The sequence below is a fragment of the Strongylocentrotus purpuratus genome, unplaced genomic scaffold, assembly GCF_000002235.5.
Source record: "Strongylocentrotus purpuratus isolate Spur 01 unplaced genomic scaffold, Spur_5.0 spur5_scaffold_20, whole genome shotgun sequence".
NCBI lineage: Eukaryota > Metazoa > Echinodermata > Echinoidea > Camarodonta > Strongylocentrotidae > Strongylocentrotus > Strongylocentrotus purpuratus.
The window spans coordinates 2,286,231-2,312,438 of NW_022145606.1; the positions used below are offsets into that span (position 1 = coordinate 2,286,231).

At 37.5% G+C, this 26,208-nt stretch overlaps 1 protein-coding gene and 1 long non-coding RNA gene across 2 annotated transcripts in view; both read right to left on the minus strand.

Annotated features, from left to right (window-relative positions):
- Positions 1-833: 833 nt before the first annotated feature.
- LOC115917877 overlaps positions 834-26,208 on the minus strand; it is a 73,417-nt gene continuing 48,042 nt past the window's right edge. The window contains exons 33-46 of the mRNA XM_030992623.1: positions 25,785-25,901; positions 25,106-25,239; positions 24,541-24,694; positions 23,811-24,192; positions 23,253-23,482; positions 22,641-22,712; positions 22,156-22,418; positions 20,916-21,046; positions 8,062-8,181; positions 7,341-7,468; positions 6,980-7,062; positions 6,513-6,603; positions 5,940-6,080; positions 834-5,311 (exon numbers count right to left, since the gene is read on the minus strand). Of these exons, the coding sequence (XP_030848483.1) occupies positions 5,024-5,311; positions 5,940-6,080; positions 6,513-6,603; positions 6,980-7,062; positions 7,341-7,468; positions 8,062-8,181; positions 20,916-21,046; positions 22,156-22,418; positions 22,641-22,712; positions 23,253-23,482; positions 23,811-24,192; positions 24,541-24,694; positions 25,106-25,239; positions 25,785-25,901 (2,334 nt within the window). The 3' untranslated portion in view covers positions 834-5,023. The remainder of the gene's footprint in view (positions 5,312-5,939; positions 6,081-6,512; positions 6,604-6,979; positions 7,063-7,340; positions 7,469-8,061; positions 8,182-20,915; positions 21,047-22,155; positions 22,419-22,640; positions 22,713-23,252; positions 23,483-23,810; positions 24,193-24,540; positions 24,695-25,105; positions 25,240-25,784; positions 25,902-26,208) is intronic.
- On the minus strand, positions 13,258-14,720 carry LOC105438059. The gene is made up of 2 exons (XR_004065459.1): positions 14,321-14,720; positions 13,258-13,961 (listed from the first exon to the last, which is right to left on the minus strand). It is a non-coding gene; the product is annotated as an uncharacterized LOC105438059 (long non-coding RNA).

The window sequence follows — 26,208 nt, forward strand, 5'->3', positions numbered from 1 at the left end:
ACTAATAATCAATCATTTCATTCAAAACCGACCAGGAGGATAACAAAACACATTTGGTTTCTAAAATATGCATGCTATTGAATTGTATATATATAGCACGGCCATTTTACAAATCTATGCGATAATACTTTGTAAGCTACGACAGAGTTTTGTTGCAAGGAATTGGCAGCAAATCTTTTCTCATCCTTTCAAGAGGCTCCGGTTCATACAAGGTTTTCTACAGCGGAACAGAATTGTGTAATATTTAAGTAAATGGACGCAACAGTGAATCTTGATGAAAGGCTGAAGTAGTATAGGAAATTTAAATAGTACACCATATACTCTTTAGTCAAGCCTGAGGCCCTATGCATGTCCATTTAAATATTAGATACTACACAAGCCACAGGATTTTACTCTTAAATTAAGAGGTTTTAGATAAATATTGGTGGCACCACGAGACAGTTTGATAACTCCACAGGTTTTCTATAGGGACAGTTCTTTGGATATAATTGTGGCATTGGCATTCTAATAGTTCTACTATATAGCCTGAGAAGCAGTATACCAGGGGTGATAGTGAGCACTAAAAAAAAAATAGGATTTTAGTTCCCCCCTCAACCACGCCCCCCTTGAGTAAAAAAAAAAAAAAAAGACGATTCGTGGGGAAAAAAATGGCATCTAACAACATTCCACCCTTTCGAGTAAGAAAATTGAGACAAAATTGGGAAAATTGGGGAAAAAATCGGGAAGAATAGAGATAATAAGAGGAAAATCGGGAAAATCAGGATAAAATAGGGAAGGGAAAAAAATAATTAATTTTTTTTTTTTTTTTTTTTAAATCGGGAAAAAAAAGTAATAATCGGGAAACCGATTTAAATCGGGTTTTTATCAGGCCTGGTAAACGCAAATTAATCTAGTGACTTCAAAGTGCTTCAATGTAATCAGTTTAAGCAGGTTTGAGCAGGTTTCTATAAATTCAATTCAGTATACACTGCACACGTTTCCAGTGCATTTTTCATTAAGTTCAATTGGATTATCATTTAATATGAGAAACCATGAGAGACACTTGCATATATTAGATTGGCAACATAAATTGGATATGATGAAAACACTTTATTTCAAACTACTTGTTTTTTTAAGTCGGTAACTTATCACATTTGATATATGATAGCAAATTGGTCTTCTTTATACACTATATAATATATACAAGGTAAAAACTCTATGAACAATCGATATAGACAACAGCATTAAAGAGAGGGAAGATAAAGAGGGGTTACAAAGCAAGAAAGAAATTAATCCAAGAAAGAAAATATAATGGGTTTGATACTAGATACACTGAACATACATATAGGAGGTAAGGACACCCTGTTTTAACATCTTTGCTGATAAAATCTACAACTTGTATCCAAGACAAATCTGCCCAACTTTGACAAAAGGAAGCAAACGGGGAAAAAAAAGACATTTAGCTCTCATATTTCCCCTGTCAAAACATAGGAGTCTTTCCAACACTAGGGCTTTCTTCCGTTTAAAACATGAAATCATGTTAAATACACTCTGATTGTCCACAATTTCAAAGTTTTAGAGCATCTTCCCAATATCTTTTGACAAATGTACATGTGTAAGATGATTGCATCCTTTTCTCAACATAGGGCAGATATTATGTAATGTTAATAATATCAATAGTACACTGCTACTACAAGAAAGAGACACAGTGCCATGATTGTATATAAGGAGTATATGAAAACACACACTTTTAAAAGCATAAACGATCCATATACAATGCCATCCTGTCAAATTTCTGTCAAATTATATCACAAAAGAATCATGAAAATGTGTTATGATCCTACAGTTCCTGTAATGTTACATTCATTCAAATTGTACTTCAAATAAATCAAGCTCCATTCCATGAATACATCTGTATATGCCTGTTAACACCTATTGAATGATATTTTTAAAACGGTTGTACTCTTTAGCAAATTAAATATTAAAGCATTGTTGTTTGCATGTACAATTGCATTATAATGAAATTAGTTACAGCTTCAAACAGTTCCTATCAAAAAGACAAATATCTACAGTGATAACTATCAGTGTCCTACTTCGGGGGTAGGCAACAAAATCTATATCTATGATATGCTCTGGGTAAAATATCTGACAGGATAGGAGAAATAAACTCTCTATATACATCCAAAGTAGCAATACTGGATCCATAATTATGCAGAAGAAAATATAACAAAGAAATCAAATTTGAACATACAGAAAGAAAACATACTCTTATTGCTCGTATTAACATTTGAATAGAGAAAACAAGACTTTCACAAGAAGCAATTTCGGTTTTGAAATATAGATTAAGGAAGATATAAGTATAGACATTTGCAGGCAGAAAGAATAAATTGATTTCAAAACAAAATACTTGAGGGGCATTCTTTATAATGCTCCCTCCTTGCACTTAAAGTCTTTTTTCAACTATTTTACAAAATGTACTTTTACTCTTTTTTTTTCTCCCAATACAAGTATATACGGATATTCTTTTATCTCTATTTCTAAAAGACGAATTACTTTTGAATTTCTTCTGAACATTTAATTTGAAAAATATCCAATGGAAAACAGATTTTAACAAGAACATGAGCTGAGGATTCTCATAAAAACCTATGTTTCTCACAAACTAATGACACATGAGGAACATTGGGTCAACTCTTTGTGTGTAGCCGCCATTATCTGCACTGTTCTTTGATGTTTGCTGTGACAATTCATTTGAATTGGGCTAATTATTGGGACATTGGGATGATGCACCATTTTAAAGGGCCAAAGTCACAGACTGTTTATTGGAAAAGATAAATACCTTATGGATGGTGCAGCAAAACACATTACAGATTGAGATACGAAATTCCTTCATAGCATAGCAGAACTTTACATGAAGATGACTGCAAATAATTTGATCCATAAAGAAGCTAATAATTACATGTATGAGGTTCATTTAGGAAGAAATTAAATACAAAGAGCAATGGATAGAAATGTAGAGTACAATATACTGATCTTCCACAATAATCCATGACTCAAAGATTAAATAAAACTTGAAACATCAGAACAAGAAACAGCTGAATAGAATCAAAATTAAAAAGCAAAAACTCTGAAAAACAGTATGAAAAAAGTTATATACAGGTTTGAAATATTCATTTATATATATATACACACGCAACCGTCTCCCAGCTTTAGCATTCAAATATATCAGATAAAAGGGAGATATTAGAAGCTAAATTCATACGCTTGGTTCAATTATTATATCTTTCTCTCATAAAAAGAAATTTAGAAAGTATAACATTTCAGCAGTAAACTTTCATATTTCCAATGATAAACAAAATCATTTATTATCTGATCATATGCTGAAATATTCAGGATAAATAGGTTACCAATCTATTAAACGTATGTTAATAAATAACCTTTACAATTTCAGCCAAAATACATTATACTGTATACTTCAGACACTTTAAGATAATGAATACCAAACTTGCACAATTTTTGCCTTTATCCACTTTGCAAAAGATGATGCTGAACATTGTAAGCGCATCAAGTTGCCGTAAACTGTTGCCAAATCCATAGTGTAAACCGAAAAGACAATATTTAATTTCTTCAAATAAGTTCACCATTGAATAAGGTCATGAGATTTTTAAATTCAATCTTTGCCACATACAACCAAATGTTATAAAAGGAGAAAGAGAAAGAAACAAATTTGGCTTAACTATATGATTTTACCATTAGATATATTGTTGCAAAGAAATTTTGGGGTAAAATAGATGTAGTAAAATTGATATAGTTGTTTCTACATATTTAATATACTAGAAAGGACCCTGTTACATCACATAAATAACTCATTTACAATTATTTCATGGCAGCTTTTACAACTTGCCTCATTTCGCTATATATATGAACATTTCATTACATCATATACAAGTTTTAACTCATATCCTGCCATAAGGCCACATGCACGCTACCGTTATAGTGTTTTGTACACGTGAGTGCGCTATCGATTGGCTGCTTAATTCACACAGCGAGCCACAGCTTAGCTGCTTTATGCATGCATGCTCGCATTCATAATAGCAGTTATTGTCCTGGATCAGTGTACTGAGCTGAGTGCTTCGCACGATATTATTGATCGTACCATCGCATGCATCAGATTATCTCAAAATAAACTTGGCACAGGGGGGATTTGTGGCTTGGCACAATGGGGATTAGCCCTGTGGCACTGGACTGTATTTATTATGGCAGGATAAGGGTTAAGGAGCAAACATTTATGTGCTGCCACTATCTCTCTGAATGTATCATCTGGGCAACATAAAAAACACCGTCGTAAATAACCTCAATTTGTTTGGCACAGGTATAGTATATAATGCAAACAGATACATCAACATCAACATCTCTTGAGTCTGAAACTCTACCACTGCATTTTTGTAAGCTACAGGAATATACATTTCATAGAATGTTACTGTCAAACTGATAGCTCTCTCTCAATTTTCACACTAAGCATCACTGAAGCATCACTAGAACATACGCAAGGAGTTGGCCTGCTTGATTGAATACATCTTCCTCTTGTTTTCAGTCCGTCCTGTTGACATTGCATAGATATATGCAAATGTTTGCTCTTGTTTTATGATTCATGAAATTCGCTATGCCATGAAAAAATGTCTGCCTTTAGGGTAAACGAGCACTTAATTGTAATATATATTTTATACATTTTCACTCCAGTCAGGGATATAGAATAATCCTTAGTACTCTTATCTATCTATTCACTGTGAACTACAGAACTATTGGGAATACACACCATCATACAATGCACACAATTGCATAATATATGTCTACAAGAAACATTGTATTTAGGCCACAATTGGCTATAAATATGCAAGTATTTCTTTCTTTATTATCTCTTTCCCTCACATCTCTCGCATGTCACCCACCATTCAACAGCTCATAACTTGTCACCATCGTTTAATACTTTGGGTGAAACAGACGCTCTGCCGTCTCCAGCCTGGCAGAGCTGGTAGCTTGTTTTTGTTTAGACTTCAGTTTGCTTGGCAGGGAAGTTCTCTTGGGCGTTCACACTACTGGCATAGTCGCCGTAGAGCTCTTTCCCGATCCGACGGATCTGCGCTTCCACCTGCGGATACTGCTCCAGCACCGACTTCAGATCATGCACCGACAGTGAAAGGACGTCCACGTGGGTTCGAGCCCGGTACGAGGTTCGCCGTGGGACGTCGTAGAGGAGGTTGATGTCGTCTAGGAATTCGCCGGTCTCTAGAACCCTGGCAACACGAGAATGGCTGTTCACTTCCAGCTCTTCAACCTATAAAAAAAAATCATAAAATAAATATAAAAGTACACTTTAAAAATGCCACTAGCATAGAGTGTACATTAAAAATCCTATCAAAAGTATGACTGATATATCACAAATATATCACAAATGTGTGTAAGTGCAGTCTGTCATACATATTGATTGATAGGGGTTTAAGAATAATTGCTTTCACAAGAAGCTTGGATAACCCTACATATACATATTACAACAAGGAATAAGTCACTAGAATTTCTTTTGATTGTTTATTTTTTCGCAAAAAAAAAAAAGACTTTACAGCTTTAATATAATATGTACTCCAATCTACTACAGAAAAGAACCCATTTCGATAGAAAACTGGCCCTCCCCTTAAAAAATCACATCAGAGTCGTTCATTTTCAAAGCAGTGACTACAGCATATTTTTTAATAACGTGTAAATGAATGCCAACTGCACGCAACAAAGGTCCTATGCATATTCATTGAGCTCTGTGTTTAACAGATACAAAACTGTGAAGCGTGTAACAAAAGACGCCAGGTTTTCTCCCCACGGCACATCTGAACGAGTATTAACCTCCCATCTGTATTGAGTACATATTCATCCTAAAAAGTACTAGGAAAATAAAAATAAATGAGTATTCATACCACTCCTCTACAGATGAAGTACATTTCATCTCCTACGTCTCCCTGTCTGACAATCAGATCATTAGGCATGAAGAGAACAGGTTTGAGCATCAGGGAAAGAGCACGAAGGAATGCTTCATCAGCCTCTCGGAATAGAGCCACCTGTATATCAAACCATTGTAGCATAGTGTAGCACAGTATACAAACTTTATAATAGCAATGCAAATAATTATAATAGTCAGATTAATGCTGTTTGCTTTAGCAGAGCTACGATCATAAAGACCTTAAGTATTACAGCATTTGCCGCACATGTGTGGAGAGCAGCAATGTGGATTAATGTCTTGCCAAACAAGGTGGCACATGGAGACAATTTTGAGTGACACAGAGTTTAACTATTGAGTAGTAGGTCCATTATTTAACAAACTCTTTCCCTCAAACTCTGGATGTTATTATAATAATAATAACAATAATAATACTCAGTTTTATATAGCGCTTATTACAATCACTAAAGCGTATCCAAATTTGGAGATTATTACCCCGGCTTTAGCTGTGCTGCCATTACGGCGCTCTAGCTTTCCAAAAAAGTATACCAACCTTCTGTAGATGATCGCCTGCGACATCGAGACTTAGATCAGTCTGGAGACAGAATGGGGCATCTCTGAATAGGATACTCTGATCTATACCCCTGCAAATACAAAGACAATAAAACAATATAAACAAATAACATTCCAAAATATACAAAAGATGCATGCTCATGAACTTCACTTTCAATTCCAGTGCGGTTCTCAACTGACCAAATATGAGTATTCAAGAATACCAGTTGGTTTCATCCAGGTTCCCAGTTACGGGTTTACCACAGGACTCTTCATCGTAGTATCATTATTTTTTACATTATTTGTACACAGAAAAAAGACAATGCCAGCCAAAGTGCCCAAAGTATATTTCAAGACAATAGCAGTAGAAAGGAAGGCTGTATCCAGGCCCTAATATCTCAAAAAGCACATCAAATTTGCAAAACATATTATAAGACTTTTATTGACTCGCACTATACATCGACTTACTTGTTGCGTGCCCATAAGTAGTCAAAGTAGCTGATGACTCGATTCCTCAGCTTACTGTTTAATCTCATGTCCTTCATTTGGTCCTGTGATGGAATGGTATGAAATAATCAAGATAATAGTTAGATCAATCAATATAGCGCAGTTCCTATATGAATATAATCTACTGCGCTGTGATGAAAACAAAAATCCCAAACAATGCTACTTTACGACAAACAATGAAACAAATATTATCATGGATACAGTAATGATATATAACTATGAAATACATTGTATACATCTGTTATACATGACAGTAATTAATTAGGGAAGATTAGAAGCAGACTAAGAGATGAATAATAGAAATGTATGTTTGTCTCTGTACCTTGACCGCTGCAAGTCTCTCCTCATAGCTGACTCGTCCCGACTCTTCGTTTGCGAGGGTGGAGGCGATGTTTCCGAGCACCCAACCAAAGAGTAGCTTTCCAAACACCATCACCATACTTGCAAATACTAGAACCAGAAGAAAAGGAGAAACATATTAAGCAATCACATGTTTTCATTACAGCTAGGCTTCACTTCTAATAATGGAATTCCATTATGAGAAAAAAACTGAGCCCAATGTTTGTGTGACTTAATTCATCTTGCAGTAGGTGGATTGTTTAGACCAGAAAAATGTTATAAGCTGACAGACATTTATTTATGAGAATATTTCCCATAGACCAAAATATGATGACACGTGTCAGGAAACTAAATATAGGCCTTATACATGTATTTTATATCTTTCATCATACATACACATACTATCAACTTTGTTCACCACATTTCACTTTAATTGTAGTAAAGTTTGATTTTGTAAAGTCCCCATTTTCTGTCGTTACCTGAACTCATTACTTCTAATTAAGTCCAGAAATGTTTGTGAGTTTCTGATTCTTTTACTGCCCACGTGGACAAATCACAATAGAAAAAGATTAGTCTTAAAATGCTCCCAAACCGTGAATACAACTATGAATAATACACAACTTCTGAAGCCTCCTACCCAAGTTGTTTCATTTACAGATATCCTGCAATTACCACAAACTACATCTTGCAACACAAAGACTTACCTAGCTCAGGAACACTGTATGCATGGATATCACCGTATCCTGTTGATGTCAACGTAGCCACAGCCCAGTAGATAGTATCACAGTAACGGTAGAAGATGTACGGTTCATTTTCTGTGTAACCTGTCAATGTTCAGATCAAATGGAACTCTTGATTATCAATGGAAACTCAGTGGGTGACTCCTATCCCAGAGATGCCAACCCTATAGGATGGCTGTCAGTAACATTTACCATATTTGGGGTTCTTTGGGGGTCTTTCCGTAACGCAAGACACCGCAGCATAATTTTCGCGCAAAACGTACACAAACACCCAATCACTCTTATAGGCTAGGAATATTGTGTCTTTTTTTAGGTAAACGTCAAACAAATTGCAATAAAATATTTTTCACTGCAATGCATTTTTGTAAGGTCCCCAAAATGACATACTAAAAGTCCAAAAAAATCCAAGTAGTGGAAGTGCCCCTAATTTGCATAAATCCAATTTGGCCGCTATTTCAAGGATTTTCACATATATTTTCACATATTTGTCAGCTTGTATAGGCTGTTGTGGCACTGAAGGAGTAGGAAAAGTGATCTGCTGTACATTTTTTATCAACTAAAATACCCATATACTACAGGTACATCACATATCTGAAAAAAATCCCCCACACATCCACACCCACACAATCCAATATGTAATTTATGCTCAATTTATCACCTCAGCAGATGATGTTATTTCATTATGCACTAGACAAATATCATGTCATTTTAATGATATTGAAAAAAACTAAAATAAAATATTCAGAAAAACTGGCCCTTATGAGTATTCGTACAAACACAAGAGCTGTTGGTAAGGCTATTAGGGGTACAACCTGTACCTTACATTATCCTCATGGTCATTGGAAGTTGTTCTCAGTGTAACAGTTTACTTAAGTTTAGAGATCTGACAAATAGTACATTGCATGCTAATGGCTCATCACAGTACAATTATCCATATTACTGCGGTATTTGTGCTCTCTAGTCACTATTTTTGTCAAATATCCAACTAAGTTAGACCCGTAAGCTTTTATTATGTGATATCCATGATGCCTAATTCATAGTCATTCACTGCAAAACTTTAAAGTAGAACACCCAATAATAGTTTCATTATAATATCGATGGAAAGCTTATAATGTGCAGAATACAATACATTTTTTTAATTAAGACATCAGAATCAACTAAGGCACAATAACCAATCAAAGTTTGTTACTACACCCCCCCTCCTCCTTCATCTAAGGTCATTCAGAGGTCAAATTAAGCCTGTAATTCATGACGCCACAGAATGTACACCTTTCTTGATCGCTGATCTATGTAGTGCTACAAAAGGCAAGCCTACACATGAATAGGAAGGGGGCTTTAGTTGTTGCTGTGGTACTGATTGTGCTACTCTAGTTGTAGTAGAGATATGCATTAAAAGAAATGATACTTGGTCGCAAAATGTGTCTGGAAGACTTGCGTCTGTCGATGATCTTCCCGCAGTTGATGCAGTTTACCATAAACTATGCATGGTGAACTTTAAAACTAAAAAAAACAAATACCAATGGTATACTCTGTGAGCACAAGCACTTCCAAAAAGGCTAAAACTGGCCGAACTAAATATGAGGTGAAATTGACTGCATTCTTAAAAATAGTTAAGTCCCTTGAGGAAAATGATGAGGAACAAACAACAGTAGTTGATTTTGTTACTAAGATGCAAGAGTATTTTCTGGATACAGATCATGATGCCGACAGTGGGGTAGACCTATAGTATACATGAAAAAGAAAATAAGTGGCACTTAGGTGAGAGGATTGTATAACTGAACTGAAAGGAAACCATGATGTAGTTACATTTCGTAGCACAGCTAGTGCTATTTTGTATGATTTCCACAAGCAGCCAAAGAACAACACACCAAAGCAGGAGAAAATGAGGATCATCAAGACTGCTGCCTCACCGTATAAAGAATGACGTCAAGTTATTAAAAGAAAATTACAAGTGACGTGTTTACCTGCATTTCTCACAGATTCCCTGCAACTGCTATTGAGGAACATGTTTGTTGGCCAAAAGGTAGATTGTGATGCTGGCATCTATTGGGCAAGCCATAATGCACGCAATGGCCCGAATTCACAAAGGAGGTTTAGATTTAACCCAGGCTAAATCTAACCCTGGGTTATTTAGCCCAGGCTAAATCTAACCCACGGTTTAAACCTCGCTCGGTATTCACAAAGCGTGGGTTAGATAACCCATGGTCTAAATCTAACCCACGGTTTAACCCACGGTTTAAGCATGCCTAAGAGAGCAAAAAAATAAACTGAGCATGCGCAGAATTGAAGCACTGAACTGAGCATGCGCGCTCAGAACACTTGGTTACTCCACCTAGTACACCGTCGTCTGCTAAGTCCAGATTCAGTTGTATTCAGTCAGACCGCAGCCGGTGCGAAAACCCTCTATTTTATTCAGCACGTATGCAAGAATTTACGTGTCTTGCATACGTAATGAGTAGTGCAGACGGTCTTCCCGATCGGCAGTTTTTGCCTTTATAATTGTTCATTTCTCATGAAATGGGTCTTATTTCAAAGATAAGAAGTTGCACTCTCCATATACTTATATGACGATCATGTTTGATATATTTTGGAAACAGATATTTCGCCTTGAAAATGGGGTTTTTCGACGATAAATCTATCTAAAGAGTAGGGCTGATTTTCACATAGAAATCATTCTTGCGTCAAGAAGATGTTATAATCAGCATAAAGCATAAATATTTTTCTTTACAATGATATCAAAATTATTATATTTTACGCTGTACCAAAGTCAGGAACCAAGAAAAATCACGCGAATGTTCATGAATAATTAAAAAAAGTAGTCAACTTTGCCGATGTGATAATAGAGCGTTCTGATTGGCCAAATACGTCAACTACGTCACATATGTTCCGCTTTGGTTTATTAACATTCTAAATACCAAATTTGAGTAAGCATTCCTTGTGGCGTGCGCCTGTAATGCACGTGCGCGCAAGCAGTCATGACAACAATCTGAGGACCCTGGATCAATTACGTCACCTGCCTTTCAAATAATATTTTTCTACATTATTTCTTTTTTAATCATTTTTCTTAATTTTTTTTCGGCCAGTCGGTGGCGCGGCGGAGCTCCCTGGAGTTTAATAATCAGTTATGCATTGCCATTGCTCAAACGGCGAGCGTGCACGAGTATGAAATCACACAATTTCGTGCCATCATATAGAAAGAACAAATTGGTAATTTCCGGGTTTTTAGGGTCTTAATTACTATGATTATAAAGAGAACAAGATTTTGCGTCAATTAGGTTTTGACATTATTTTGATCAGTGACTTTTCATCTTTCCAACGAATCTCAAAGTAAACAAATTAATTATGTACCAAAGTCAGGAACCAAAAGCGAAATTTCGGGTACAAAATAGCTGTTGAAATGTTACAAAAATAACGACAATAAAAGTGATGAAAAAGGATCGTTTCAAAATTGTGAAATATGGCAAGTTTCGTATCAAACTGAAGCTGAGAATCTCGAGAGTAATTACCGTTGCGTGCTGCCATGTTGACAGAAGTTATCGACCACAAAAGCAGCTGCATGTACACCCTTACAAATCTCACGGAAAATCTCGTGAATTTCAGCACACGTGAATGTACGAGATAACCAAAGAGACGCTGAATAAAAATCAGCGTATAGCCTCATTATCGCGCACGCTGCGGTCTGACTGTATTTGGGCTATTACTCTTCGCCTACAAGTAGAGACTGAAAACCGACCGATTCTAAGTTGAGATAAGACTTTAAACCACTATTCACATACTAAAACAGTTCTCTGACAGATGTCCTCAAAATATTATAGAATTTCGTATAAATTACCTCAATAATTCCTCACTATCGTTGTTAATTTATGGCCTATAATCGTCCGACATAATTATGATCAGCTGATGGGCATCACAACACACTAAACATCGACAGTTTTCGTGGAAGAGTCCACAAAAAACTTCTGTAAACGACCCTTATACCAGAGTGAAAATTTTCTATGATGTAGTGTTCATTTTAGAGCTATATGATCACATTTTCGTTGATTGTTATGATGATTTTAGAGCGTAGGTCACACTTTAGTTTAGCAATTAATCAATCCGAAGTAAGAGTAGACTCGTGTTATATATAGCGTAGACTCCGTAGAGGCAGCGAAAGCGATCGATGACGTTTAGTCCAGAATGTGTTGATGATGTAGAAAGAAAGGGCTGAAAGGTTACGATAAATACTATCTGATAGAAAATACTGGCATTAATGCATAAAATGCATAGATGTATTGAGAAAAAAAACGGGCTTACTGGTCACATAAAATAGGAGGACAGCAAAAACAAGGCAGTCTTGACATGTGATAAAGAATTATTAGGCCTAATTCGGGGGGGGGGGGGGGGGAGGGGACATTAATTGTTTTCTTAGGGGATGGGTTTTTTTTGTTGAGGGGGGGAGGGGGGGTTAATTTTGTTCTTAATTTTTCATAGGGGGAAGGGGGCATTAATTGTTTTCTTAGGGGGGGGCTTTACTGGGGGTGGGGGTAATTTTGTTTTTAATTTTTCTTAGGGGGGAGGGGGCATTAATTGTTTTCTTAGGGGGGGGGGGCATTTATTTTTTCTGAATTTGTTTATTTGCTGTATTAATTCTTTTCTTAGGGGGGCGTTCATTTTTTTTCCTTAATTTTTCTGCTTTATTGAATTTCTCAAGGGAATAGTGATTTAAACAAAAAGAAAAGAACTTTTTTGTAAATTTCGTCTCTATTTCTCACTCTTTCACCTTCCTTGTATTTGTTTGTTGTCTCTCTTTTTCACCACCTCTCCACCCCAACTCTCTCAAATATCTTTTTATTTCGTTAGCACTCCATTTTTTTAAATCCCTCTCGTACCCCTTTTCTTTCTCTTTTTTCTCCACCTCTCTCTCTCACACATACCCTTTCTCCTTCTTTCTTCATCTCTCTCTTTATCTTTTGCTCTCTCTGTGTGGGTGTTTGGATTTAGCGAAACATACCGAATCCATTTTAATTCATGGTGTGTACTGGGTAATTATAAGTAATAGATAACAGCAAATGGTATATTAATAATTGAACAAGATAAACAAAGTAGGTCATTCACTTGTAAAACGTTTACCTCCTAACTTAATGATTTCACGAGAAAAACCACACCATCAACCAAGAGAAATTTATATTTAAATATTGACGATTTAATATGGATAATCAAAACAAGTATTCAAGGTTATTGACGAAGACAATGTTGAAGTCGATAATGATGTCAGTGATGATAATGATGACAGCAATGTTGTCGGTGGCGATGGTGATGAAGCAGTCAAATAACGATTTCAGTGACGATGTTGATAATGATGAAGATGATGACGATTTCCCTTTCAAAGTGGTTGGTACCTTTTGCAAAAATGTTTTTGGGAGGAACTATATCAACCATTAGATTTCAAATCATACGGTCTAATTGTTTCAGACCACAGTACTGCATGGGTGTACGTTTCGTTCAGAGAAACTAAAGGGTGAACCAATTCCATATCGGTCATTTAATTAATTGCATTAAAAGTAAATGGGGAGCATCTCCAAAAAAAGGGAAAATTTTCATTTCATTCATAGAGTATCTGTTCTTCCTATTAATAAAATACAGGGCTTGATCTCCACCAGGACTCCTGATGTAGACACGAGTCCTATCAATTGCACCTAGAAAACCTGGCAACCTGCAGTATTGGTAGAACTGCTGCTGTGTTGCTTCTACTTCTTCTCTTGATGTTGGGAACTTCATGAATTGTTTCCTTCTTCTTGCAAACGCTTCTGACACGTCTTTGATGACTCTGCATACAGAAGACTGTGAAAGTTGTGCCTCATCACCATGCATCTTTTGGAATGACCCTGTAAAAAAAAAAAATCCTTTTAGTGAAATATCAACTAGTACAATTTCTTACAAGTTAAATGGCCAGATCAAATTCTCAAACTGAGAAATGTTTAAAGTCCTTAAAATTGTAGAATAGATTTTTTATTAAATCAGGGCTGTCAACCCTCTTGCATTTAGAGGGAGTCTCACGCCACCACACCCTTCCTCCCGCTTTGATGTAGAATCTCCCGGTTTATGAAAAAACCTCCCGCAAAACATGGTACCCGCAATTTTACCCTTTTACTTTTTCGCTCAGCCCAGATTAAATAGAAATTTACTAAATACTAAATAAGGTAAATTACTCACCAATAGCATAGAATCGAAGTGCTGTTACTACCTGTATAGGTATTGGGTCGTTTCTGTCTGTCGTCCTCCTCAGCTCTTCATCCACCAAGTTGATGAGGTAGAGCGCTGTCTCTTTGGAAAACCAGTACCTGGTCCGAAATGACTCATCATCATACACTTCAAAAGGGTTCATGGGTCACGAAGGCCTCTCTGAGGTCTGCCTATCAACTCTCTGTTCCGATCAAGCTGGCGGAGATGGTGAATATATTCAGCCATGCTGTCTCTGTCACAACAAAATAGAAAAAAGTGAATTAAAATTAGAACATGAAATGAAAAAATATCATTCATTGTTTATCAAATAAATCCTATGATATTACATGTTTTGCATTCTTTGTATTGTAGACAATCTGATTTTGAATAGCTTTTGCAAACTCTAAAAAAAATATTAACGATACTTTCGATTGCATTAAAGAAATGAGTGCTATTGATTCATACTATTGGGTAATTAGGAAAGATGATGTCACTGAACCTCCATAAGAACGTAGGGGCCAATTCCTGTCATGTTTTGTTAAAAATCTACTCATGCTTGATAAAATGTGAAATTAGATACATGATGTACATGTAAATTAGCATTAGATATCCCATGTGAAAGGTTGAATTTGACTAAGATTACATGTAGATTAGGAAGAACACACATTGATTTATTGGCTATTTGCTTGCACAGATTTTAAACTTGCTTCAAAATTCAAGTACAACAATGTATTGATGTAGACTCTAGGCCTAGACATGATCATGATGTAGTATAAATTTGTAGGAGTCGAGTGTAGAGACATTCGACAGTCAGTACTAGAGTAGAGTCTAGTCTAGATCTAGATCTAGATGGGCCTAAAGACAAAGTACCTCTCATTCAGCTCAGACTTGTGCTCGAACTCAGTGACGGTGAGACACACAAACACTCAACTTCTCAAGACACAACAAACCATTGGGGCGGGCTTGGCATGAATTTATGAAAAGTAGGTTTAGAAAGGTCTAGACCACATAGACTAGATTCTAGATCTAGAGCCTGAGGTCTATACCGGTAGACCCTACGGCCTAGGTCTACTAGTTCTAGTTCTAGAAAGTCTAGAGTACTAGACTAGACCTAGACTAGACCTAGACTAGATCTAGGTCTAGACCCTAGGTCTATTTTGAAAAATATTTTTATTTTTTTCCATTTCAATTTCTAAATCTAGAATAGACTAGATCTAGACCTAGGTCTAGATTCTAGACCTTTAGATCTAGATCTGCATCTTTTACAATAATTTACAAAATACTTTTAATAAATTCATGCCATGGTTTGGCGTGCTTTGACTAATTTCTTGAGACTGAGGACTAACGTTAGATCTAGATAGATCTAACTTAGTCTAGATCTAGGCCTAGATCTATCATCTAGCCTAGGCCCACGTCGTGTTTGCTTGTCTCACTGCCACTGACTTCGAGCTCAAGCTCAGGTCTTATTCAGTCAGTACTGAGTGTCAGTGTAGGCCTAGTAGTACTAGAGACTAGTCTAGATCTAGGTCTAGACCAGGCCTCTGTATATAGTAGGCCTAGAATAGACTAGGCCTAGTAAAATCCATCAGCGTGGAAGAATTTTCATTATCATTTTTCGTTCTCCTCCGTTAGGCGTTAGCGTTAGTCAGATGAGAAGCAGCATCAGCAAAGCAGAAAATACAAATGGAACTGTCGCTACCCCCCCCCCCCCCCCCCCCCCCCCCCCCCGAGGCCAGGAATGTCTCAAATGTCATGATTAACATATTTTTCTTCCCGAATCACACAATTGTGTGATGTTATAACTAATTTCGTATTGTTAGCTGGCACATTCGCAGTTATTGCGAAATTGCCTTGCCTCGCAGGATTACATAAACAACACAACACAAATACACACGCATGGGTCCGAGCTGCGTTAGGTTCTGCGACAATGTTCGCAAAGGCTGTGCAACTTACGATGAAGATTATTATTCATGCACTTTTTACGTACATAAATCATGTTCAATTGGGCTTCCATTGTAGCAGAACTGAGAATATGGTACACATATGTTGTGAATAACTAAAAATACTTACAATGTAGACTATCAAAGTTGAAAAAACAGCAACTTTGTGAAGGTCTCTTCACTTCGTTTCACCACAAATTTGTCAACAAAATTTGTACGGTCGTCTGCGCTAAAAAGCCAAAGCTCGCTGGTATGACGTCATATGACGCGTTAAACCGTGGGTTAAACCGTGGGTTAGATTTAGCCCGCTGTTTAAACCACCCTTCTGAGCAGGCTAAAAATATGACGTAATATGACGCGATTTAGCCTGGGTTAAATCTAAACTTCCTTTGTGAATACCAAAATAATGACCCATGGTCTAAAGCTCGGGGTTATGACGTATTATGACGCGATTTAGCCTGGGTTAAATCTAAACCTCCTTTGTGAATTCGGGCCAATATGTCCAAGGGTTCTCCTTTCTCCTCTTCAGCTTGGACTACTAATGCATCATCAATTCTCATCTCGCTTTCTGATCGACACAACGCATGGGCAATGCTTCTAATGCTCTTATCCGGTGGTTAAGAAATATGAAAGAAGTGCGGCAATTTCTCAAGAGTTCATTCAGGTTATAGCAAATAATATCGACACTCCTGATGGATCAGGTACTTTCCACAGATGGGCACATTGCTACCCAAACCCTAGGGATAAAGTACTGTAAGTCTGTACTAAACGGTATCCGCTGAGGACTTTGCTACTGTTGGACGTATCAACATTGAATACTTAAAGGCATCTACAACTGTACAACCTCTGGTTTACCAGCCGATTGTGAAACGGGGACCAGAAGATCCAACATTTGATCTTGATGTGTTGTTGAAGACATCTTTACTACTGCGGTCCCCAAGGCCTTCGAAGGTCCGGAACGATACAGATAATAAAAACAACGGCAAGTACCATGATCAGTCATCTTCTATGTTTCTCCCCATGATTGACATGAATCCTAGTGATCCATCCTGCACGTGTTTACTAAACTCTGCGTTTTGCTTGTACCCATGCTAAACGGTATAATACTATACACCTGTTTGGACGTTTGATAAGCTGCTCTGGTGGAAGGCACTCACAATAACCAGGAGCCAGCCAAGTGACAGTGACTTGAAGCAGATCGTTCTGCAGGGCATTTGATGACGGCCTCAGGACCCCATGAACTTCCTGAAGTATAGTGTATGCCATATATCCTTGGTGGAAAGGCTATTTCTAGAGCTGCATGTGCGGAGCCATTTACTCTTTGATGCTGCTCTAAATACCATGCTGATACCAGACTTGTATAGTGTACATCTGCAACGAGTACAAACAACCTCTGGAAGCTCCTATAGTGATCAATATAGGAATTTCCAGAGGTTGTTCAGCACCCAGGTGTTTCATGTGGAGTAGCTAATTTCGCGGAGCAGCCCACTTAAGTTCTCTCTTGAACAACTACTAACGGACAGCATCTTCTTGATCTTCATTGTGATGTAGCAATTGAGGAAGAGCAGATCCTGGAATTAATTGTGATGCAACAGAAGTTTAAAGCAACAGTTATTGTCGATGATGACACAAACCTTCTCATCGTGCTGATCTTCTACGCTGATCTGAATTCAAAGGACTTCTTTTTTTTTGCACCTGAGCCCAATTAAGGCAACTCCAAGAAAAACCGAACATGGAATATCAAACAGCTGAAGGAAACTCTAGGAAGTAGTGTGTGTGACTACTTTCTCTGTGTCGTGTGCTTCTGGACTGCGACACAACATCTCGCATATTTGGCCTAGGGAAATGCGTAGCACTGAAGAAAATCATGAAGAATGTCGACTTCTGTGAGCTTGCCATGGTATTTAGTCAGCCGGCATCATACCTGAAGGAGGCCATTATTCCAACTGAAGAGAAGGCACTTGTATGCCTGTATGGTGGTGACTCAATAGAAGATTGCATAAGCAAAGACTTTCCAACCAACTTCAGCAGCAGGAAAGTTCCAGTCTGCGTGTGTACTATCAGATATTAGAATGGAAAGGAATGGCAGACAGCCTGACATCGGGAAACTGAGTTGGCAGGTCATGGATGGAATATAAAAACTGATAAAAAACCAGCTTCCGCATAACACCTTAAGATCATCAGATGTGGATGCAAGAAAGATTGTGCAGCCAAGAAATGCACGTGCTGGAAGTATGGCCTCCAATGTCCAACAGCCTGCACTGATTGTCATGGCACTAGTTGTAGCAACTCACCACCATTATAGGCCTACCTAGAACTTGATGATACTACTGATCAGCATGCCACATAAATGTTTGTTTGTTGGAGACTACAAACTCTAATCAAATTAGAATATGTATACTTAATTGTAGGCCTCATGACCTGCATCCTGTAATAACAATTGCACTGGGATTGTAAACTAACATAGACATAGCTGCTCTGAAATGCATTGTAAGGTGAGAATCAACACAAAATTGATTAACCCACTTTTAACAAAATGTATGTGTATATATGCAAATTAAAAAACCTAATTATGAAACAACTGAAATATAAATATATTTGTACAACATTATATACATGTAAGTGTTGTCGCAATTAGTCTGAATGTATTCAATGTAACATAAGACAAAAAATATCATTATAATAAATTCTCTACAAAAGTGTTTAATTTAGCAGCCATTTTGAATTTAAGCAAATTAAAACACTCAACCGGGCATATGAAACCTTATGCAAACAAAAAAATTATTGGAAATAACATTTTAGACTTTAAAAGTACACTAAAAGTGTGCTTAAAGGTATGTATGGTGAATATTTTGACCAAATCTAGGAGAAAACCCTAGAATTGGCGGCCATTGTGGATTTATGGAAATTAGACACAATTAGTCCACTACACGGATAGTGTAAGGTACGGGCTGTACCCCTACATAACCCTGTAACAGCTCTTGTGTTTGTACGAATACTCACAACGGCCAGTTTTTCTGAACTTATATTTTTGTTTTAGTTGTTTCAATATAAAATGACATGATATTTGTCTAGTGCATAATGAAAAAACATCATCTGCTAAGGTAATAAATTGAGCATAAATTACATGTCGGATTGTGTGGGTGTGGGTGTGGGTGTGGGTGTGCGGGGGATTTGTTTCAGGTGTGTGATGTACCTGTAGAATATGGGTATTTTATTTGATGCAAAATGTACAGCAGATCACTTTTCCTACTCCTTCAGTGCCACAATAGCCTATACAAGCTGACAAATATGTGAAAATATATGTGAAAATCCTCGAAATAGCGGTCATATTGGATTTATGCAAATTAGGGGCACTTCCACTACTTGGATTTTTTTGGACTTTTAGTATGTCATTTTGGGGACCTTACTAAAATGCATTGCAGTGAAAAATATTTTATTGCAATTTGTTTGACCTCAAAACACAATATTCCTAGCCTATTACTGCATTTCGAACCTACCATTTTTAAGTCCAAAATAAAGATGTGCATAAAAACGTTTTTAAAAATCTGTTTCACATCAAAGGATCTCCTCCTCGGGTATTCGCTCTTTTGAGTGAATCCATGATAGTATTCAGGAAGAAAACACCTCGTTCAAGCGTCGAATGGCAAATTCAAATCCAAAGTCAAATGGCAGAACTCGTATCCTACACACGCACACATACACTCACCAGCCCAGGCCGCTAGGCCCGGCGTTCATGAACAACAACACACCGTATACCGCACTTGCAATACGCCCGCTAAATCACCGAAGTCTTCGCTACTATACTATGAATGGGTATTGCGGGCGCCGCGCGCACGATCATCTACTTGTACCACCATGCTCCCCCAAAAAGGCACGACCTCACGTAGCATACTAGTATCAAAACAGTAATAACGGCGGCCGTGTTGTTTTGGAATTAAACAATATGGCGGCAGACGGACCATGTGCGCGAAAGTGCCTATCCAGTGTAGTCAAATTCAGTGAACTTATGAGTAAATGCGTGCGACATGCAACACTGTGTACAGAAGCTATGTGATAAGACGGCATTCACTATAATGTACTTTTATTTATTGTTTCCCCGTAACGCCGTAACAAGAGCATTAAAACCGTAACAAATGCGGCGAAACCGTAACGGTTGGCATCTCTGCTATCCCCATTATGCTCAATTTAAAAGGACTACGGGTATCAGTTCTCATGCATCTTTATTTCAATAAGATAAGGTACCCTATACAATGCATATATTTTGTAGTCAATAAACAACGCTGCCATAAGTATTTAACATATTCAATACAATGAACAACAACAAATTTCCCCCAAATGTTAAGCCCAATTTCTACTTTTCCAAACACTCTGGGTAATTATCAACAGAAAGAGAGCCTTTGATAGATTGAGTGAGAAGGGGGAGAGAACAAGAGAGAAAAGAGAGAGAGAGAGAGTAGGAAAGGGAAAGAGAGAGATAGCAGGAGAGGAGGTATACATAGAGGAAGGAATTGAAAGGAAAGAAGAGGAGAGAGAGAAAATGAGAAAGGGGTAGAGAGACAGAGAGGGTGAGAGGGAGAAAGAGAGAGAGGAAGGGGAAGAAAGAAAGTGAGGGAGATAGAATAATGAAAAATAGCAAAAGAGACGGGGAGAGGAAGAGAAGAGGCAAAAGCTTACCCATCATAGTAGCCCATGAGCCGTTTTTGCAATTACTCAGAGGACATGCTATGGTGTACCAGATGCTAGCAAACAGATGAATGATGATCAGTAGTAACACCAGGAACTTGGTCAATCTCACTTTCAAGATGCTGCAATAAAAATATATATAGTACAAAGAAGTTAGATTCAGATTTGAGTTTCACTCAATCTATTTGTATGAACATTATAATACAAAGTTGCAGATATAAATGTGTGTAAGTGCTTTGGAAAATTATTATATATTAAACTTTCCTATAGGCTCCAGATTTTTACTAGAATCATGAATAACTATGAAAATATATGTGTGTACAATACGTCAACGCCAATCACCAAAACAACAGATTGCATCTATATATAGCAGACCTGCCAACCTCTGGAGTTCAACAAACTGTATTCTTTAATCCCCAAAGTTGTATTTTACTGACAAAAATTGTATTTAAAAAAAACACAGACTGAAACATGGATCAATGCCTCTTAAATTCAGCCAGAGCTGCCAACCCCAACTGAACAAAAATCCTATTCTTCTCCCTTTTTTTTTTGATCGATAAGCACTTTCTCACAGTGAACATGCGTTTTTTGTTGTTGTTGTTTTATGTTTGAGGGGGAGGGGGGTTGCCAATATCAATATGTTCCTATAAACAGGAAGACATTTCTGTATGGATCATTGGTTTAATATGCATGATTTCGTCATGACTGGTGTGTCCGATGAACCAATGGACATCCCCAAATTGCTGATGCAAGATGCTTGTAGGCTACTTTACAGGACATATTAGGCATTGAAAATGGCACACACACAACAAAAAAACGAATCAAAAAAATTTATTAATCATATTTTATTGAGAACAAAATTGTACCGTCGTATTTACTTTGACATTTTTTACGAGATACATGTACGTTGGCAGCTCTGATATAGGGGTCATACTTCAAATTTTCGGTTCAGTGTTTAAACAAAATAATAAATTCTCATGCTTGATAGCATATGTCAGTTTTTTCTACATGGCTGTCGAAGGCAATCTAAAATCAAATATATAGAAGTTTTAGTAATATACTTTTAAGGAAAAAATTTTTTTGATTTTGAAGGTAAGAGAAGATGGGGTAGTGAAATTAGTCTCATAAACTAATCTCATATTTGTGTACAAATATGTACACAAAAAATGAAACATGAAACTGACGATGCAGGAATTAAACAAACCCTTCAGAAACCTCTAACCATACTCACTTGATATTGAGTTCCTGTTCCCATCTGTCAAAGAACTGAGAGACACGCATCAGACGTATAACTTGACGGAACCGCAAGAACGACAGCACTGCAAATTGTTTGTCCCCCTGGGCAAGGAACGCAAAGAGCTCTATGGGAAGCGTGGGTATCAAGTCCTGGGCAAAACCGCTCCACTTGCGTAAGTAGCTCTTGTATATCTTGCCGAAGTCTTTCTCGAGCGCACCATACTCGTCCGCATTGCTGACATGAAACTTGATGTAGATCTAAAGGAAAAGGGCATCGTAGAAATTACTTGAGTTTCTAATATACTAACCCCTAATAGAACACCTGATGTAGATTCATCTACATACATGTTCAATTGTTGGACCTTTTGTAAACAAAGCAGGCATGCACTAGAAGAAAAAAAAGGAAGAATAATAGTTGATTGGACAGATAACATCCTGAATTGAAGGCTCTAGGAGCCTGTGAAAGGTGGAAGAACTCACCTCAAAGATGAAGACACATTCACAGACGTAGCTGAAGATGAGGAAAGGCATGCTTTGAACCTGGTAGAATGCCTACATAGAAAAAAAAGGAAACAGAATACAATATCATTTTAGGGAATATTGCATTGAGATTTGATGCAAATCACAGTTTAATTATTGGTAATCATAGTGATGTAAAAAAAAATCAAGAAATGATCTGAATTGATAAAGGTACTATTCACAATTGGAGGCCTTGAAGAAATATCTGTCAAAATAAAGACTGGGTGAATTAAATTCATTATTCCAAACTGTCCTCACCAGCAATGTGTTTAAATGATACTCCTATGAGAAGGAACATGTACAAAGAATCTGCCTAGGTATACATCAAGATGGGCCCCGTTTTATCAAACTTCTTCCTGTTAACTAGTTACAATAATTGCTATAAGCTAGTGCATTTGATTGGCCAAGAGCAAATCTGTCATAAAAAACAGGGCCCTCGACCATGTCTTAAGAGGCAATGTGGATAAATCATAACTCTTGATCTCACCGGGCCCACAATCTTTAGTTAAAGACCATAGAACAGGGCCCAGATACGTTAACTACCCAGGTTACCATAAGGAAAATAGAGATTACCTGATACATGATGGTCCACGAAGTAGCTACAGCCAGAACGCACGTCAGTCTGGCCAAGTTCCGCACCACTGGGCTGTCAGGGTTCAGAACGAAGCGGTTGGCATGGAGAAGTGCCTCTAGGTAGTTCTTGTCCCGTCTGATGCAGCAGAAGGGCATCGGGTAGCGAGTGGGTACGTGGGTCGTGGAGGAGGAACTATCAGGGGCTGACGGGTCAGACTGCGTGTTTGAGGCTGTGAAGATGATTTGAACTTCTAGAATCAATAGATTACATTACCAATCCGTATTTTTCTTAGTTGTTAACATAATCGTACAAAGAGGTATGAAGCAAAGCACCATCATAAATACACTGTGAAACTTGAAGCATGAATTCTCCATTTTATTGAAAAGTTAAGGCTTTAATTGACTTTTATCACACAAATATCACACTGTAAAAAACATATTCTCTTTCGAAAAATAAAATTAAAGGTATTTATAAGCTCAACTACTAATTAAACATCCACATTCTTATTCAGAATTGCTGCAAAATGGGTTGAGTAATAACAGACTAGAAAATCTCACCATTATTTCCTCCTTGGTTGTTGTTGTTACCACTGCCTTCTCCAGTGCTGGCATTGTTGTTGGCATTAGGCTGAGGGATCTGCCGGGCCGGCTTCATGGGGGCAGCACTGGGAGGTGGTGGTTCAGTAGACGTTGGCGTCGTGGCTGCTGTGCTGCTGACGCTGGGGCTTTCAGGCTCGCTCCTGTTATCGCTGGCGGCTGCAGCGGTACCGGTGGAATGTCCATCTTCCGGTTTGGTCTGGCTGCTGGCGTTGTCGGCTGTGGAGGAGCATGATGGGTGACCGCTGCTGCTTGCGCTTGCTGTGGAGTTCTCAGACTTCTCGATGCTGTTGAAGCTACTACCCTTGATGCTGTTGTTATTGCTGTTGTTTGGGGTATTGCTCTGAGACAAACAAGACACACATTCAACATCAATCAAAAATACATTTGGTACAGCACTATACAACATTATTATATTTCATAGTGACAAATGTTTCGAAGGGCTACATCATCAAAAAATGGTACTTATGGTAAAAAGAGGAAGACTGCCGAACCCCCGATGGCGTATGGTACTATCTTATTTCCTGATTCAATAGAAATGGGAATCAGAATTGACTTACAATGCATTGGCATCTCTTCAGTAAAGAATCACAATTAATTTTCTGTTGCGATCGATATAAATCAATTGAAGACAAGGATTGAGGATTGCCTTTCAAATCCGTTTCTGAGAAAGAGAAGTTCAAGGACTCACTGCCTGGTCAACCTTGGCCTCACTTCTCTTGCGTACAGCAGTGATCCTATCTTCTGCAACCTTATTGATCTGGTCCTTGATGGATGGGTAGTGGGTCAGTACTTCGTCTAAATCTTCCTTGTTCAGCACAAACATGTCCACATTGTTCTGGGCCCTGATGGGTAAAAGCAAAAACAAAATACATAACTGCTGACAGGACACGCCTCTCTCCCCATCTTTGCAACATTTTACATTTCACATTTTGTAGGTCAGATTATTTTGGGTTTCCAAGGGAAATTCAACATAATTTAGGTATTTAAACAAACGGCATTTCAATATTGCAACTGATAGGTATTACATGAAGAGTATGCCATTCACAACATTCAGAAAAACAGCTGCTGCAAGGCAAGCTTACCAAAATAGATTCTTCTCTGAAACCAAACTCAACAGTTTCCCATCTATCTTAAATATGCTCCGGCCAGTCCCAAATGAATATGACTTATAAGCTAAATAAATTGAGACTATAAACGATTATGAGGAATGCGTTACGATTAACACAAGTTTGTGCCTGGATAGTTCACCATACCTAATGGAGGCTGTTCTTGGACAACTGAAGACCAGACTTATTTCACCAAAGAATCTACCAGCTTGCATCGTATCAAAGACGATTGACCCGTCTTCAGAGACCACCTCAACGAGACCACGATGTATAAAGAACATCTGGAAGGATGGAAAACGAGTGTGATTATTACATATTATGCTTCTATAATAATTTAGACAGGCCTGCTGTACCAGTGAACAGTATTTGAAGATAGTACACTTCATCCCACATTCAGGAACTTAAGCTCACTTTAAATGTTAAACTTAGTTCCTACACATGGCCTTGCCCTGCATCTACCCTGGGCTATTATGTCTCCATCGTTGTGCAAGTTTAATTTTTGTAATTTAAACAAAAATAAAGTAGAGTAGATAAATTACTTTTATTGACTATTAGCCTTATAATAACCACATTGCCCTCAACCCCAACAAGGGGTTGAAATTATTGTTAAATTCTTTTTCCATCCCCCCCCCCCTACTTCCACCCTGAAGTTTCAGCTTCAATTATTTTGATATTTTTGTTATATATCTCATCTTTCAAATGCTTAATCTCAGGAAAAACAAGATGAAACAAATGAGCCTTCTAATGGAAATATGCAAACATAGAAAATCAGAAAAAAAGGAATTGAATAATCTCAAGACGAAGATGAGCTGGAAATTCTACTTACTTCTTTTCCAAAGTCATGCTTGCGTACTATGTATTCCCTGTTGAGGTAGTAGACTGGCTTGATACACATGGCCAACATCTTTTGAAAGCCTATCTCTGTGTTCGTGAACAACGGTACCTATCATATCGCAGATGCAGAAAGAAAACAAAGTTATACAACATCTAACACACAATGACATCAGTGTTCTCACCTACATCATTACGCAAGATACACTTATGATACCAGATAGTATTTCAAAATTAAGCCATGCATTTTTAACTTCATATAGTGCAACTTCAATTCTATTTTTTAGAAAATTACTAATCACTAATGAATCACCTATTTAGCCGCTATAGATAAACAAAAAGAATAGCTAGATGCAATAAATGCCTTACCTGTACTCACTTATCCATGTGTTATTAGATAAGAATTTGGGACGTACAGA